Consider the following 18,280-nt stretch of genomic DNA (forward strand, 5'->3'; position numbering starts at 1 on the left):
TATTTCTCTTTCTCTCCCTCCTCCCTCCCTTCCACTCTCTCTCTAGAAATCAATGGGAAAAATATCCTCTGTGGGGATTAAAAAAAAAATTTTGAAAGTGGTTTGGACTAGGGTGGTGAACATGGATATGGGGAAAAATAACTATTTCCTAAAGAGAACCAATAGGATTAGATTGCATGTGGAAGTTGGGAAAGGAAGCATCAAGGATAACTCCCAGGTCTCTGGCATGAATAGCTGGATAGAAGATGGTATCATTTAATAATATGGAAAAGAACATAATTGAGGAGAGTTGAATGGGCCAGAAATCAAGAGTTTTATAATGAGTGTTTAAAATTTGAGATGCTTATGGGACATCTAAGGGGAAACACTAAGTAAGAAGTATTTTTCAGAACAGAATAATTCAAGTGGGGACCAGACTCATCTCTGATTAATGTGTACTATAAAGTTCTAGTACTTAATACAGAACCAAATTCAATCATAAGATTGCCACAGAAAAATATAAAAATCCTACTTTCAATTTGTTTATAGCCTGAGAAAAGAGGAAACAAGCCCAAACAATTATGCAAAAATATTATGTCTCTGGGGGCTCTTGCGGTCCTCTGAAACTGATTAAATCTAGAACAAAGAGCAATTGCAGACCTGATAGGAAGAAAATATTCTGCCCTTAATGGCTTTTTAGGGTTCAAACTTTTGAAAGCTATTTTGCCACATAACACCACCCAACCTCACAAAGTCATTTCAGGAAACTTTAAATGGGTAAATGAAAGAGGAAGGGAAACTAACACCAACTATTAGAATTACAGTGTGTCTGATGCTTAAATATTGTCATTCCAATACTCATCATGACTATTCTATGAGGCAGGTATTATCATCTTAATTTTTTAAATATATTTTATTGATTTCAGAAAGGAAGGGAAAGGGAGAGAGAGATAGAAACATCAGTGATAAGAGAGAATCATTAATCTTGCATGCCCCACACTGAGGATTGAGTCCGCAATTAGGGCATGTGTCCTGACCGAGAATCGAACCCTGACCTCCTGATTCATAGATCAATGCTCAACCACTGAGCCATGCTGGCCAGGCATCATCTTAATTTTTACACATAAAAAGACAAGCTTAACAAAATTTAAAAGTTGCTGCAGGATCACTGTAAAGGCTGAGCAGGAGAAATTATTTAAGTCTCAAATTTCAAAGTTTAGATGGAATAAAGCTTTTGTTACAGTCCTAATATTATAAAATATGTCAAGGTATTACATTCCTGAAATTTAAATTTCCATACTGAATTAGCAGAATAAAAGAAGTGTAAATTATAAACTGGAAGTAAAGAAACCAGAAAAAAGTCAGTATCATCTGTCACGTGGGCTACTGCAAGAAACCTCTGTCTATTTTTACTCTCATTTCTCTAATCCAACCACTCACAGCTCCTAGAATTATCTTCCTTAAATAGATGTGATCATGTCAGTACTTTTCAATGATTCTTTAATGCCTGCAAAATGAAGTTTTTAACTCTTCTGGGGCATTTTACGTAATATACTATGTACTCTCAGCCTCCTCCAATACCAAATCCCACCCAGCCCCTAGTACTATTCTAACCACCAGTAACTGCTGTTCCTCACAAGGGCCATGCACTTTCATGCCTTTATGTGCTACACCTGCCCTTTTCCACCCAATAAAATCTTACTTCTTAAAAGACAAATGCCCCTTTCTCTTTGATTGCATACTTCTTTAAATCTAAGAAGTTAAATGTTCCTGCCTCTATGCTTCCAAAGCATTTTCATATTTATATATGTCCCCTACAGCTTTTCATTTTTAGTTTTTTAGTAAGTGTATTAGTTTATACTTGGTTTAATTCACCCTATAATAACCTTCATGGCAAGGATGTAGCCAGTCTTTATCACTCCTTAGCACTTAGTGATTTAAACCTGAGAAACATTTAAAACATTTGTTGAACCAAATGATTAGTCATAGTAGGAAACAAGTTTCCCTGCTTTATAGTTTGTGTCTGTCTGTCTGTCTGTCTGTCTCTCTCTCTCTCTCACACACACACACACAATATCCACTGCAGATAGATAGACAGACAGATAGTTTTGTGGTACTTATTAGTGTTCTTCTGATCCTTCTGTTCTGAAGGTCAGTGCTTTGAATTAATTTCAGTCCTTCATCTTACCTCTCTGGTGCAAAATAAAAACTTTGATAATTTAAATATAAAGAAAATAAGTGACTCCCTTTTATCCAACCTATTTTGCCAACCAGGAGGCTATTGAGAACAGAGTAAAATAAGTAAGGGTGCTGAGACCAGTAATTTAGCCTTATGATAGGCTAATAAGAGATGAAACCAGTTAGGCAAGGGCTACTACCTCTGTGGGTCAGAAGTCATGATAGGCCTCTGTGGCAAAACTATGTCTTGCTGGGCAGAATTGGATATATACTCTTGACTTTAAATTTTAAATATGAAGGACCAAGCAATCAAAGCTAAATACAAGGCAGTCTAGTAAATTTGGGGAAATACAATAATATTTAATTCCAATTAGTAATAACTAAAGTCAAGATGGTTTCTCTTCCTCAAATGATGAGTTATGAGTAAAGACTGAGACTAAGAAATTTCTAGGAAATACCAAAGTACTTACTTTGCCAACATAGTATAATGTTAGCTTATAGCAAACATCATATAACACAGATAAATTCAGTGTAGCTGAGGTTACATATAGAATATAATTAAACAGAAAATGGCTAGAGAAAAGGATATAAGAAAACAGATTTACATCCAAGATAAGGGACCCACACAACAGGATTAGAGAAAAAGAGTGGATGATCCTGGAAATGCAAAAGTAAAAATCAGCAGAATCTAATATGGACAGGGATATAAAGGATAATGGAAAAAGAGGTAAGAAAATTTTAAATATGTGATCCAACAGTTAGTCTCTTAAAAGCAATATTTACACTTACATTCTGGCCATAAATTAAACTTTTACAATAAATATAAATGGTCTTTCTCCAAACAGTACCATTCTAATCAGTCATTTTGGCTTCTTTTTTTTAAAAAAAATATTTTTATTGATTTCAGAAAGGAAGAGATAGAAACATCAATGATGAGAGAGAATCACTGATTAGCTGCCTCCTGCACGCCACCTACTGCGGATCGAGCCCACAACCTGCGCATGTGCCCTTGACTGGAATCGAACCTGGGACCCTTCAGTCCCCAGGCCGACACTCTATCCACTGAGCCAAACCAGCTAGAGCTGGCTCCTTTTCAATTAAAAAAAAAAATGTTTTGATTAATAATGTTAAGAAAGACAAAGTAGCCGAAACCGGTTTGGCTCAGTGGATAGAGCGTCGGCCTGCGGACTGAAGGGTCCCGGGTTCGATTCCGGTCAAGGGCACGTACCTTGGTTGCGGGCACATCCTCAGTGGGAGGTGTGCAGGAGGCAGCTGATCGATGTTTCTCTCTCATCGATGTTTCTAGCTCTCTATCCCTCTCCCTTCCTTCCTCTCTGTAAAATATCAATAAATATATTTAAAAAAAAAAAAGACAAAGTAAAATAAGCAGCCAATCTTATAAAAGATTTAGACTTAGATTACTGTTAAAATATTAAATTAGATATGAGTAATCCTAGGTGAAGAAAGAAATGAGGCATTAGGGGGAATATACTACTCTGTACTTATACAGTGTTTTATAGTTTTCCAACTTATACACTGTCTTCTAGCCATGTGACAAAGATGTTAAGACCCTCAGTTCAGATAAGGAAAGAGATATTAGTGACAAACACAAGGTATATAACTACTAGAGTCCCAGTGCACAAAAATTCTTGCACATTGGGGGAGGAGGGGGAGGGAGGATCCCTCAGCCCAGCCTGCACCCTCTCACAGTCTGGGAGCCCCCAGGGGATGTTCTACTGACGGCTTAGGCACAGTCTGGCCTCCCTCTGCAGGAGGTGACCAGGTGGGCCAATTAGGGGACGGCACTGCCCCCATCACCCCACCGCTGCTGCCTCGGGTCTCCCTCTGCAGGAGGTGACTGGGCAGTTGTGGGGAAGGGGCCACCCCCATCACCCTGCTGCTGCTGCTGCTGGCCTCCCTCTGTGGGAGGCGACCAGGCGGCTGATCAGGGGGCAGCACTGGCCGCCACTGGTAGCTGCCGCCTCCCCCCACATCGTCGTCCCCTCCCTCTGCCACTGGCATGCACCTTGGCTGGCCTGGCTGGCACTGCCTGCTCGCTGGCCCTGCCTCCCGCTGACTGGTCATTCTGCTGTTCAGTCAATTTGCATATTATGCTTTTATTATATAGGATTAAGTAATCAGAATGTGAACTAAAATCCAGGGACATTAAATCCCCTGAAGAGAATAATTAGTCTATACAGATTTGTTGATAAAACTTGGGGCAGGGGCTAGATGACCTCCCCAAAAGTTTAACTACAGAAGTTCAAATGGCACACTAGTCAAAATATTGAAAGTATTTATGATTTCCTATTATAATTTTTGCATCTATCTAACAAATCATACAGGTAAGCTATTGCCCAACACAGGGATCAATACAGGTATATTTAATACCAGACAAATGTTAAAAGATCATTTAAATGCCAATGGAAGTTCCCAAAGACGCTACCTCAATGAACTGCCTTGATCTATGTGAAAGAGTAGCACAAAAGACAATATTTTCTATTAAACTCAAACTTGAACAGCTAAATGGTTATTCAGGTTATGACCACACATTAGTTAGATTCAAGTTACAGAAGGTGTTACTAATGTACTGGTACTATCCTATCTTATTTTATGTAAATGCCAAAAAGGAAAGGTGAGGCTGCCTTTTGTTTGATACTCCTAAAAAAAATATAGGGAAATTAAAACTCATTCAAGTTCTCTAAACAATTCATTTATCAACAGCACTATGAATTATTCTTTTAAACCTCTATTTTGCTACAATCCTACATAATAAAAGGGTAATATGCAAATTGACCCTAACAGCGGCATGACCGGGAAAGACCAGTTGCTATGATGCGCACTGACCACCAGTGGGAGCTCAGCTCAGCTCAGCCACAAGCCGGGCTGATGGCTGTGAGCACAGCGGCAGTGGCAGGAGCCTCTCCCACCTCCTCAGCAGCGCTAAGGATGTCCGACAGGTGGACATCCCCCGAGGACTCCCAGGCTGCCAGAGGGCCCAGGTCGGGCTGAGGGACCCACACTCCCCCGAGTGCACGAATTTTCATGCACCAGGCCTCTAGTTTATAATAGATGTCATGTCTCTGAGATAAATATCCTGCCCTAGCTGGTTTGGCTCAATGGATAGAGCATCTGCCTGTGGACTAAAGGGTCCCATGTTTGATTCTGGTCAAGGGCATATACCTCAGCTGAAAGGTTATTCCTGTCCCTGGTTTGGGTATGTGTAGGAGGCAACTAACTGATGTGTCTCTCGCACATTGATGTTTCTCTCTCTCTGTCTCTCCCCCTCCCTTCCACTCTCTCTAAAAAATCAATGGAAAAAAATATACTCAGGTGAGGTTGGATGGTGTTATATGGCAAAATAGCTTTCAAAAGTTTGAACCCTAAAGAGCCATTGAGCGCAGAGTATTTTCTTCCTAACAGGTCTGTATTTGCTCTTTGTTCTAGATTTAATCAGTTTCAGAGGACCACAAGAGCCCCCAGAAACATAATATTTTTGCATAATTGTTTGGGCTTGTTTCCTCTTTTCTCAGACTATAAATGAATTAAAAATAGGAGTAGGAATGCAACATCAGGTGGCATGTTAAAAACATTAATACACTGACATTCTCCCAGGACCAAATTAGAATTACAACTAAAATATAGCAAAACCATCCTGAATAATCAAGTGAAGACTAGCTGGAGAGAATCCTGATAACCAAGGAGGTAAAGTAGAGATCGCATAGAGACTGATCCTGCATTCACTGTATTCCATCCCCACGAACTGAACTGCTTTCAAGCCAGAAGCAAATGCATTCCAGCAGAATGAGACTTTTCACCTAAAACTAATCTCATAGATATGAAATGATAGAAATAGCAGTGGGGAATGTTAGGGACAGAAATAGAATAGTAGAGACTAGCTATAGTTATAAGACATATAATCATGCTCTGTTAACCGTAATGGTTTTGTTCTGATTAAAGAAAGCATATTCTGATCTGGCTGGGAGTTGTACACCTCGGACCTGGGTTAACCTGGAAATGCAGTCCATCCTGGAAAACTGCCTATAATCATGGAAAGATGAACAAGCTTGTTGGCAAAACAATGGAGTCCCAGAGGTGCTCCCCTCCCAGCCCTCATTGCCTGTAATCTGTAACCATTACACCCATTTTTATTCCTTTGCCTACTTCTCCATGCCTGTAATACCCATTTTTATTCCTTTTGCATATCCATTCTTACTCCTCTTGCCTACTTCCCATGTAATCTTTGTTCTTTTACCCAATATAAGCAGCTGAGTTATAGGGGGAATGTAGAGCAGATCTTCATAGATGACCCGCTGTTCTCTCATACTACTGGCATTATTGGAATAAATGTTCATACATGATTTTTTTAAAAATTACTCTGAAAGTAACATACTTGGTTGGTATGGTTAGAGGAAGAAACAAAGACAGAGATATTAGTTAAGTAACAATAGCAACGAAAGAATTTAAATACATTTCTCAAAAAAGATATACATATGGTCAATAGCATGTGAAAAAAATGCTCAACATCATTAGTCATCAGAAAAATGCAAATCAAACGACATGTTATACCACTTCACACCCATGAGGATGTCTATAATCAAAAAGCAAATAGCACAAGTGCTAGCAAGGATGTAGAGAAAAAGGAACCCTAGTACACTATCGCAGACTGGTACAACTACTATGGAAAACTGTGGAATTTCCTCAAAATTTTAAAATGGAACTGCCATTTGACCCAGTGATTTCACTTCTAGGAATATATCCTAAGAAGCATGAAACACTAATCAAAAAAGAATATATGCACCCCTACATTCAAAGTGTTATTTATAATAGCTAAGATCTGGAAACAGCCCAGTAGATAAGTGGACAAAAAACCTGTGGTACATTTATACAATGAAATACTATGCAGCTGTAAAAAACAAGAATCTGTATTACCCTGTGAGACAACATGGAGGGACCTGGAGATTATTATGCTAAGCGAAATAAGCTAGTCATAACTTCTGTGGAATCTAATGAACAAAATAAACTGACAAACAAAATAGATTCAGAAACATGGAAGCATGCAACAGACTGCCAAATCTCAGAGGAAAGGGGGGGTGGGGTGGGGAGAGAGGACGGGAGATTAACCAAAGAATTTAAGTGCATATATGCATAGCCCATGGACACAGACAATAGTGTGGTGAAGGTCTGGGGATGGGGTGGGAGCGGGCAGGAGGGGATCAATGGCAGAGAAAAAAAGGGAACATCTATAATACTTTAAACAATAAAGATAAATTAAAAAAAAAAAAAGATTCAACTCCCTTAAAAAAAGCAAATAGCAAACATTGGCAAGAATATATATAAACTGAAACCCTTCCACATGGCTGGTGAGAATGTAAAATGATATGAGATACTTTGAAAATTTGGAATTCCTCACAATGCTAAACATGGATATTATGTGATCCACGATTCCACTCCTAGGTATATACCTAAGAAAACTGAAAATGTACATTTTCATAAAATTTTGTACATGAATGTTCATAGAGCATATATATATATATACATATATATATATACACACACACACACACACACATATATACGTATATGTATATGTATATATATATATACATACATATATATATATATATATATATATATATATATATATATATGCCTAATATGCAAAGTGTCCCCTCGGGAGTTCGACTGTGAGATTAGGAATTCCATCACTTGCTATGACGTGTGCTGACCACCAGGAGGGCAGCGCAGAACAAAGGAAGGCCCTGGCTGGCAGCCAGAAGGCTCCGATCGGCCCTGATCAACGACCAGGCCTAGGGACCCTACCCGTGCACGAATTTCATGCACCAGGCCTCTAGTTATTCATAATAGCCAAAAAGTGGAAACAACCCAAAGAACAATCAACTGATAAATGGATAAATAAAATGTGGTATGTCCATACATGCAATATTATTTGACAAAAAAAAAAAAGAAATACTAATACATGTTATTCAAGAATGAATTTCCTGAAATAAAAATGTAAATTTAGCCTTGGCCCATGTTGCTAAGTGGTCAGAGCACCAGCCTAAACAGCAAAGGGTTGCAAGTGCACACCGTGCCCCTGCCCAACCGCCCATAAGGGCACATGCGGCCAATCAATGTGTCTCTCTCACATCAATGTTTCTTCCTCTCTCCCCTCCCTTCTTCTCACACTCTTATTGAAAAGCAATAGGAAAAATATCCTTGGGTGAGGATTAACAACAACAAAAATATAATTTTTACATATCTACACATTTTGTTAATTTGTTCATTCATTAAGCAAATATTAATTCAGCACCTGATATGTAACAGCCACTAAAGATTTTCTTAAGATTATTTTTTATGTTGTGGGGCAGGGGGAGTAAAGTAGTGGGTCTTTTAAAGACTTACCAGTGATCTGAAGTTGTGACTTCATGGTCAGGCTACCCATTGAATCAAGCTGTGATCCACTGTCAGACATACCACCAATAGGACAGCAAACCTGAACATGGCAAAGGAAAAACTTGTAAACATCAAAAATTCCCATTTTAAAAATATGTAAATGGGGCTAACCAGACCATTTCCACATCCCACTGAATGCAACATAATAACCAGTGGTCTTCACATTGCTAAATATAATTTTCAATTTTAAGTATTCATCTTGCCTAACCTACCAAAAAAATCTGACATGATTGATCATTCCTCCTTCTGAGGTTTACCATCTTTCCTTGAGTTTCCAAGACACATTCTCTAGGTTTATGTCCTACCCTCACTGATTGCTCCTTCTTAGTCTCTTCTGACAATTCCTTCTCTTCTGTCCCCTCTTTTACTGTTGGAGTAACCTAGGGCTCAGTTATTGGTTCCCTCTTATCCTGATACTCAGTTCCTCAAAAATATCATCCATTCTGCACAGCAAAAGAAACAAAATGAAAAGGAAGCCCACTATATGGTAGAACATATTGACAATGATACATCTGATAAAGGGTTAATTTCCAAAATATATAATGAACTCACACAACTTAACAAAAGAAAGACAATTCAATGAAAAAATGGGCAAAGGACCTAAATAGACACTTCTCCAAAGAGGACATACAGAAGGCTGAGACATATGAAAAAATGTTCAAAGTCACTGATCATCAGAGAAATGCAAATTAAAACGACAATGAGGTATCACCTCACACCTGTCAGAATGGCTACCATCAACAAATCGACAAATGACAAGTGCTGGAGAGGATGTGAAGAAAATGGAACCCTAGTACACTGCTGGTGGGAATGCAGACTGGTGCAGCCATTATGGAAAACAGTATGAAGTTTCCTCAAAAAATTAAATATGGAGCTGCCATTTGACCCAATGATCCCACTTCTAGGAATATATCCTAAGAAACCTGAAACACCAATCAGAAAGAATGTATGTACCCTATGTGCACAGCAGCACAATTTACAATAACTAAGATCTGGTAACAGCCCAAGTGCCCATCAGTAGATGAGTGGATAAAAAAGCTGTGGTATAGTTATACCATGGAATACTATGTAGCAGTAAAAAAGAATCTGTTATCCTTTGAGACAGCATGTAGGGACCTGCAGAGTATCATATTAAGAAGAGAAAGACCAGTATCACATGATTGCACTCATATTGGAATATAAGTAACAAAATAAGTGCAGAATCGTGGGGGTGGAGGTGGGGGTGAGGTGGAGGGGGGAAGAGATCAACCAAAGAACTTGTATGTATATATGCATAACCCATGGATACAGACAATAGGATGGTAAAGGCCTGGGGCAGGGAAGGGGTGGGTTACAAGCAGTCAATGGAGGAAAAAAGGGTACATATGCTATACTTTCAACAATAAAGATTTACGTAATTAAAGAAATAAAAAATATATCATCCAGGGGTATGGCTTTACATATCATCTATATACCAGAGAGTTCCAACTTTCTATTTCTACTAGAGGCCCAGTGCATGAAATTCATGCACTCAGGGGGGTAGAAGGGGTGTCCCTCAGCCCAGCCTGCACCCTCTTGCAGTTCGGGAACAGTCAGTCGGACATCCTTAGTGCTCCCCCAGAGGCGGGAGAGGCTCCTGCCATTGCCACTGCACTCACCAGCCATGAGCCCAGCTTCTGGCTGAGCAGCGCTCCCCCGTGGGAGCACACTGACCACCAGGGGGCAGCTCTTGCATTGAGCATCTGCCCCCTGGTGGTCAGTGCACATCATAATGACCGGTTGTTCTGCTGTTCGGTGGATTTGCATATTAGCCTTTTATTATATAGGATTTGTTATATGAATCATGCTGTTTTCACATGGAGATTAACTCTTCCCTGGTTAGTGACTGAAGAAGATACGTTACAGTTTTTCATTTAATATAATTCAATAGCCATTTATTTAAGGATCTGCTGTGTATCAGGCACTGTTTTGGGCTTCTGGGTTTCATCAATGAACACCACAAAACCCCTGCTCATCTGTAGTTTATATTCTAGCCTAGAGTGTCAAAACCCATAAACTACCAAGTGAATTACTTAGTATGTCAGAAAGTGATATAGTCTGAAAATGACCAGGATAGGTGGAACAGATTGTAAAATTGACAAGAGATCAAACAGAATAAAGGTCCCTAAGGCTAGAGCATGCTGGAATAACAAGGAAGTAGGTGCCTGAGTAGGGGGGCAGAATAGAAGGAAATTAGGAAGTTAGAAGCACATACCATATTAGGTCTTTTAGATAAGAGTCATCCTGGTTGTGTTGAGAATAGATACTGAGGTTAGACAAGGGTAGAAACAAGAAGACCTTTTAGGTTATTGCCATAATCTAGGGAAAAGATGGCTGTCAGAGGTAGCTCTAAACATATTGGTGGTAGAGATGGTGAGAAATGGTTGAATTCTGGATATATTTTGCAAATAGCGACAAAAGAATCTGCCTGCAGGTTGGAAGGCAAATATTAAAGAAAGGAGTTAAGGGTGACTCCAAGGTTTTTAGCCTGATCATCTGAAAGGATGGAGTTGCTATCAACTGAGATAATTTACGGGGAAAATGAGGAGTTTATTTTGGGATGTGTTAAGTTTGGGATGTCTTTAAATACCCAAGTAAAGTTGTTTAGAGTTGAGGAGTGAAGTCTGGGATCCTATATAATAAAAGGCTAATATGCAAATCAACTGAACAATGGAACGACCGGTGGCTATGATATGTACTGACCACCAGGGGGCAGACGCTCAATGCAGGAGCTGCCCTCTGGTGGTCAGTGAGTTCCCACAGGGGGAGCACCGCTCAGCCAGAAGCCAGGCTCATGGCTGGCGAGCACAGTGGTGGTGGAGGGAGCTTTTCCCGCCTCTGCAGCAACGCTAAGGATGTCTGACTGCTGGCTTAGGCCCACTCCCCATGTCAGTCGAACATCCCCTGAGAGCTCCTGGACTGCAAGAGGGCACGGGCTGGGCTGAGGTCCCCCCCCCCCCCGCCCGAGTGCATGAATTTCGTGTACCAGGCCTCTAGTACTTTATAAAAGTAGGAACACTTGGGCTTGATTCCTAGCTCGACACTTACTATATGACATTATTTGAGTATGTATAACCTTGCTAGGTCTGAGTTTCCTGTCAGAAAAATGGGGCTAATACCACCTCTACCTCACAGGGGTTGTTGTAAAGATTAAATGTTTATGTATGTGGGGGAAAAAAACAAACCTCTGTAAATGTTTGTTATTTATCATTAACTAGAGGCCCAGTGCACGAAATTCATGCACGGGGGGTGGGGGGGGAGGTTGTCCCTCAGCCCAGCCTGCAACCTCTCCAATCTGGGATCCCTCTCACAATCCAGGACTGCTGGCTCCCAACTGCTCGCCTGCTTGCCTTCCTGAATGCCCCTAACCGCTTCTGCCTGCCAGCCTGATCACCCCCTAATCACTCCCCTGCCAGTCTGATTGATGCCTAACTGCTCCCCTGCCAGCCTGTTTGCCCCTAACTGCCTTCCCCTGCAGGCCTGGTCACCCCTAACTGCCCTCCCCTGAAGGCCTGGTACCCCCCAACTGCCCTTCCCTGCAGACCCAGTCACCCCCTACTTCCCTCCTCTGCTGGCCAGGTCACCCCTAACTGCCCTTCCCTGCAGGCTTGATCACCCACAACTGCCCTCCCTTGCAGGCCTGGTCCCTCCCAACTGCCCTCCCCTGCTGGCCATCTTGTGGTGGCCATCTTGTGTCCACATGGGGGCAGGATCTTTGACCACATGGGGGCAGCCATCTTGTGTGTTGGAGTGATGGTCAATCTGCATATTACTCTTTTACTAGATAATATAGAGGCCTGGTACATGGGTGGGGGCTAGCTGGTTTGCCCTGAAGGGTGTTCTGGATCAGGGTGGGGGTTCTCTTGGGGCGTGGGGCGGCCTGGGCGAGGGGCCTGTGGTAGTTTGCAGGCCAGCCACGCCCCCCGGAGACCCAAGCAGAGGCCCTGGGATCTGGGATTTATTTATCTTCTACAATTGAAACTTTGTAGCCTGGAGTGGAGCCAAGCCTTCTGCTCGCTCCGTGGTGACAGCCATTTCTGTTGGGATTTATGTATCTTCTATAATTGAAACTTTGTAGCCTTAAGCGGAGGCCAAAGCAGGCCAGGGCTGCAGAAGCTTGGCTTCCTCCATCGCCGCGGGCAACCCTAGCCTCCTGCTCTCTCCAGCTCCGTGGCTGCTGCCATTTCTGTTGGGTTTTATTTATCTTCTATAATTGAAACTTTGTAGCATTGAGTGGAGGCCTGGGCCAGCAAGGGCAGGCGGAAAGCTTGGATTCCTCCATTGCCAGGGAAACCCAAGCCTCCCTCCTGCTCTCTGTGGCTGCAGCCATCTTGGTTGGGTTTATTTGTATATTCCCTCCTGATTGGCTGGTGGGTGTGGCTGGTGGGCATGGCTTGTGGGTGTAGCGGAGGTAAGGTCAATTTGCATATTACTCTTTTATTAGATAGGATAGTAATTGCATTAAACTAAATATGAATTAAAAATAAAAAACTGTTCTTAGGCTTTTGGGGACTGAATAAAAATATCAGAAATATTTTAAATAGGCCAAGGTAAAGATTAAAGTGAAACAAAATTGACTTAGCACTTACTATTTGTCAGGTACTATGAAAAAAGTATACAAATACAAAAAAAGCAAACAAAACCTATTTAAACCCTAAGCATTGCCTTGAGTTTTTATACAAAGTTAGACTTCCACTTAAAATTTTAAATATAAAACAATCCTGATGTTTTCTCAAATCTACCAAAATGAAATAGAACAATAATTCCTGCTGAGGTGAACTCTATGAAATCCAATGTTCCATTCCTTGACTTACATACGAAAACATTCAAAAATAAAATTTTGGCCATACTATAGTTTTGGTCTGATATATGTAGTTTTCACTTAACCTTCTTTGTTTATTTAAATTGTATCATTTCATATCTTTTATAACCTACAATTTACTAAAAGAGCTATTTTAAGATTTTTTTAAATGATTTTTAGAGAGAAAGAAGGGGAGAGGGAGAGAGAACATCAATGTGACAGCAAAACATAGATTGGCCGCTTCCTGCATACCCCCTACCTGGGAATGAACCAGCAAACTGCACAGGTGCCCTGACTGGGAAGTGAACCAGCAACCTTTTGGTGCACTGGACGAAATCCAACCAACTGAGCCATACCGGCCAGGGCAAGCCCTTTTATTTTAAACTAGAGGCCTGGTGCATTAAAATTCATGCCCTGGAGGGGGGCGTCCCTCAGGGGTGGGAGGCAACCTAGTGATCAGGGGGAAGGCGATGCCCCATTACACCTCTGCTGCTGCCACTGCCAGCAGTGCAAGCCTAGGCCAGCCCTGGTTACCTGAACATCGGGTGGCCTTGGCCGGCTGGGCGGCCGCCATCTGAGGCTTGCCTGCACCTCGGGCCAGCCCTGGGGGACTGGGGGACTCCGGAGGCAGGCGTGCAGTGGTCTGGTGGGGCTGAGGGGACTGGGCACCGTGATCTTGTGGCTGTGGGTGCCGCCATCTTTGAGGGCAGAATAGTCAATTAGCATATTTCCTCCTTATTGGCTGTGGGCACCACCATCTTTGAGGGTGGGGCAGTTAATTAGCATATTCCCTCCTTATTGGCTGTGGGCACTGCCCTCTTTGCAATGGTGTGAGGGTCAATTAGCATATTCCCTCTTTATTTGATAGACAAGAGGCCTGGTGCACAAAATTCATGCACTTGTGGGGGGTAGGCGGCGGGGGGGGGGGGGGGTCCCTCAGCCTGGCCTGCACCCTCTAGCAATCTGGGACTCCTCAGGGGATGTCCGACTGCGGGTTTAGGCCCGATCCCTGCAGTCGGACATCCGGCAGTCAGACATCCCTCTCGCAATCAGGGACCGCTCTCCCCTAACCACATGCCTGCCTGCCTGCTTGTCCCTAACCACTCGCCTGCCTGCCTGCCTGCTCGTCCCTAACTGCTCGTCTGCCTTCCTGCTCAGTGCGCATCATAGTGACTGGTCGTTCTGGTGTAACAGTAGCTTAGGCTTTTATAGGTATAGATAGGGAAGGCATACACCATAAATAAAGTTATTAGAAGTCACCCAGAATATAAAGAAAATGAGATGTTAACAGAAAAGCTTTAACACTGCATTGGAAAGGATATTCTTCTGATTCAAAGTGCTTGTTATAGAAAGGGCCCTCAAAGACATCATTACCACATTCTGCATAGTTATTATCTTCTCAATACCCAAAAGACTGTTTACCACAGAACTCAATATCAAGACAAGTAAATTAATAGGCAGTAACAAAAGTCCAATATCTGAGTGCTGATTTTATGCATAATCTATATCAACAGTTGCCTGCTAGAAAAAATAGTAGAGTGTAGGTTATTTGTTCTAAATTATTATTAATTCAATGTTGCAAAGAAAATCTAAAATCTCTAGGGATAAAACACACTTTAAAAACAAATTAACTTTATATAGAAAAATTAATGACAACATATATAGACTATAAACATTTTTAGGAACAGTGATTCTCTCTAGATAATTACAGAGAATCACTGTGAAAGAACTGTGAGATGCTCTATAAAACACGCTGGTTATTTTAATAATTTATATGCCTACTATGTATATTAGTTTTACATAATAAAAAATTTAAATATTTTAAATTCTTGCCGAAACTGGTTTGGCTCAGTGGATAGAGCGTCAGCCTGTGGACTGGAGGGTCCCAGGTTTGATTCTGGTCAAGGGCACGTACCTTGGTTGCGGGCACATCCCCAGTAGGAGGTGTGCAGGAGGCAGCTGATCGATGTTTCTCTCTCATTGATGTTTCTAACTCTCTATCCCTCTCCCTTCCTCCCTGTAAAAAATCAATAAAATATATAAAAAAAATAAAAATAAAAATAAATAAATAAATAAATATTTTAAATTCTTGAAAAGAATAAAAATTACTGTTTGTAGAACAGTAAAAAAGAAAACTACATTAATGGCCTAAATATCAATTGGCAACCAGATAAATAAATCACATATTCATACCATGCAGCCATTAAAACAAATAACTTATTAATGACTAAAATGGAATAATTCCATGAACATATTAACATTACAGAATATATACAATGTAATGTTATTTTTGGAAACAAAATATGTATTTGTACATAGACTTACAAATAAACGCAGAAAAAGTTTATATCCCAAACTGTTAACAGTAGTGGGGGAGGAAGATCTGTGTATAATAAAGAAGGTAATCATTGGGAAACTTAGGTTTTATATGTATTGTTTGCGGTTTTTAAAAGAAACCGTGTATCATTGATGACTTGTAGAATTTATAAAACAGGCAAGACAGGGGATATGCTGTCAGGGGATAACTAGTCTTATCAAGGGGGATCACTCTATAATTTATATAACTGCCTAACCATATATATGCTATATACCTAAAACTAATATCCTACTGAATGTCCACTGTAATTTAAATTTTAAAAATGTTTTTATTCAGAGAGAGGAAGGAGGAGAGAGGAAGGGATCCGACCAGGAATCAAACCCGCCACCCTTAGGTGTACAGCGTGATGCTCCAACCGACCGAGCCACACTGGCCAAGGCTAAAATTTTTTTTAAATAAATGAAGTAGAGTAAAAATATATCAAAATGGGAAAAAGAAAAAAAACAAAAAACAAGCAAGACAGAGTAGACAGAATAGAGAATATATACAATTGTCATCTCATCTTCTCCCCTAAGCTCCAGACTCTTACGTTTGACTATTATTTACTACTGTCTACATGGTTAAAATGACTAAATCGAAACTATCACCTGGGCACACTCATTCACTACCATCCATCCAGTTACTCAAGCCAAAGATACAGACATTATATTTCCCTCAGCAACATGTGCTTAGGATTCTACCTGCAAAATATGCCCTACTATATATCCTAAAATACAAATATACTTTTTTCCTTTTCTTAACCATCTTAGTGCAAGCCACAAACATTCCTGCTATGTCAACAAATTACTACAAGTCATTAAAACTGTTCTCCCTGCCTTTCCACTTGCTCCCAATTCCACCTCCCTCTCCCTCCCTTCATCCATTCTCCACATAGCAACTAGAGTACTTTTTTTAAAATGAAGTTAGAATAGACACTTTTTGAAAGAGGACATACAGAAGGCCAAGAGACATATGAAAACATACTCAAAGTCACTAATCATCCGAGAGATGCAAATCAAAACAACAATGAGGTATATCATCTCATACCACTCAGAATGGCTACCATCAACAAATCAACAAATGACAAGTGCTGGCGAGGATGTGGAGAAAAAGGAACCCTCATGAACTGCTGGTGAGAATGCAGACTGGTGCAGCCATTGTGGAAAACAGTATGGAGTTTCCTTAAAAAATTAAAAATGGAACTCCCATCTGACCCAGTAATCCCACTTCTAGGAATATAGCCCAGGAAATCAGAAACACCAATCAGAAAGAATATATGCACCCCTATGTTCATGGCAGCACAATCCTATATAATAAAAGCGTAATATGCTAAGTGTCTGACCGATCAGTTGACCATTTGGTCGACCGCTCAATCAGTCACTATGACACGCACTGACCACCAGGGAGCAGACGCTCCGACCAGTAGGTTAGCTTGCTGCTGGGATCCGGCCAATCGGGACTGGGCGAGAGGGCCAGACACACCCTGGAGCCCTCTTGTGGGCTCCATTGGCCCCAATCGGGACTGGGTGAAATGGCCCCGATCGCCAGCCAGGCCAAGGGACCCCACCGTGCACAAATTTGTGCACCAGGCCTCTAGTTTACAATAGCTAAGAGTTGGAAACAGCCTAAGTGCCCATCAGCAGATGAGTAGATTAAAAAACTATGGTATGTCTACACAATGGAATACTATGCTGCTATAAAAAAGAAAAAACTCCTACCTTTTGCCATAGCATGGACCAGGAGAGCACTATGCTAAGCGAAATAAGTCAGTCAGTGAAAGATAAATATCACATGATCTCACTCATTTGTGGAATATAATGAATAACATAAACTGATGAACAAAAATAGACCCAGAGACAAAGAAGCATTGAACAGAACATCAAACCTCAGGGGGAAGGGGGTGGAGAAAGAGATCAACCAAAGGACCTCTATGCACGCATATAAGCATAACCAATGGACATAGACAGTAGGGGGGTGAGGGCATGTGCTGGGGGGTGGGAGCAACTGGGGAGAGGTCAATGGGGGGAAAAGGAGACATATGTAATACTTTAAACAATAAAGAATTTAAATTTTTAAAAAATGAAGTTAGATCAGTGGTCGGCAAACTGCAGCTCACGAGCCACATGCGGCTCTTTGGCCCCTTGAGTGTGGCTCTTCCACAAAATACCATGGCCTGGGCAAGTCTATTTTGAAGAAGTGGCGTTAGAAGAAGTTTAAGTTTAAAAAATTTGGTTCTCAAAAGAAATTTCAATCGTTGTACTGTTGATATTTGGCTCTGTTGAGTTTGCCGACCACTGAGTTAGATCATGCTCTACTCTGCTTAAACACCCAATAACTTCCTATCTCACTTAAAATAGAAAGCAAACTCATTATCCTGGCTTACAGAAACCCTATTCCATTCCACCCATGACTGATTCTGTGACTTCACCTCATACCGTTCTCCTCACCCACTGCAAATCTGGGTTTCTTTCTATTCCTCAAACACACTGTTA

General features: G+C 41.1%; 1 protein-coding gene across 2 annotated transcripts in view; it reads right to left on the reverse strand.

Annotated features, from left to right (window-relative positions):
• Positions 1 to 18,280, reverse strand: part of ITCH (itchy E3 ubiquitin protein ligase) — a 137,648-nt gene that overhangs the window by 86,876 nt on the left and 32,492 nt on the right. For both annotated transcript variants that reach the window (XM_080685028.1, XM_080685027.1), the window contains exon 3: positions 8,563 to 8,653. In XM_080685028.1, the coding sequence (XP_080541154.1) occupies positions 8,563 to 8,632 (70 nt within the window). In that variant the 5' untranslated portion in view covers positions 8,633 to 8,653. The remainder of the gene's footprint in view (positions 1 to 8,562; positions 8,654 to 18,280) is intronic.

Source organism: Plecotus auritus, assembly GCF_963455305.1.
Source record: "Plecotus auritus genome assembly, chromosome: 8".
NCBI lineage: Eukaryota > Metazoa > Chordata > Mammalia > Chiroptera > Vespertilionidae > Plecotus > Plecotus auritus.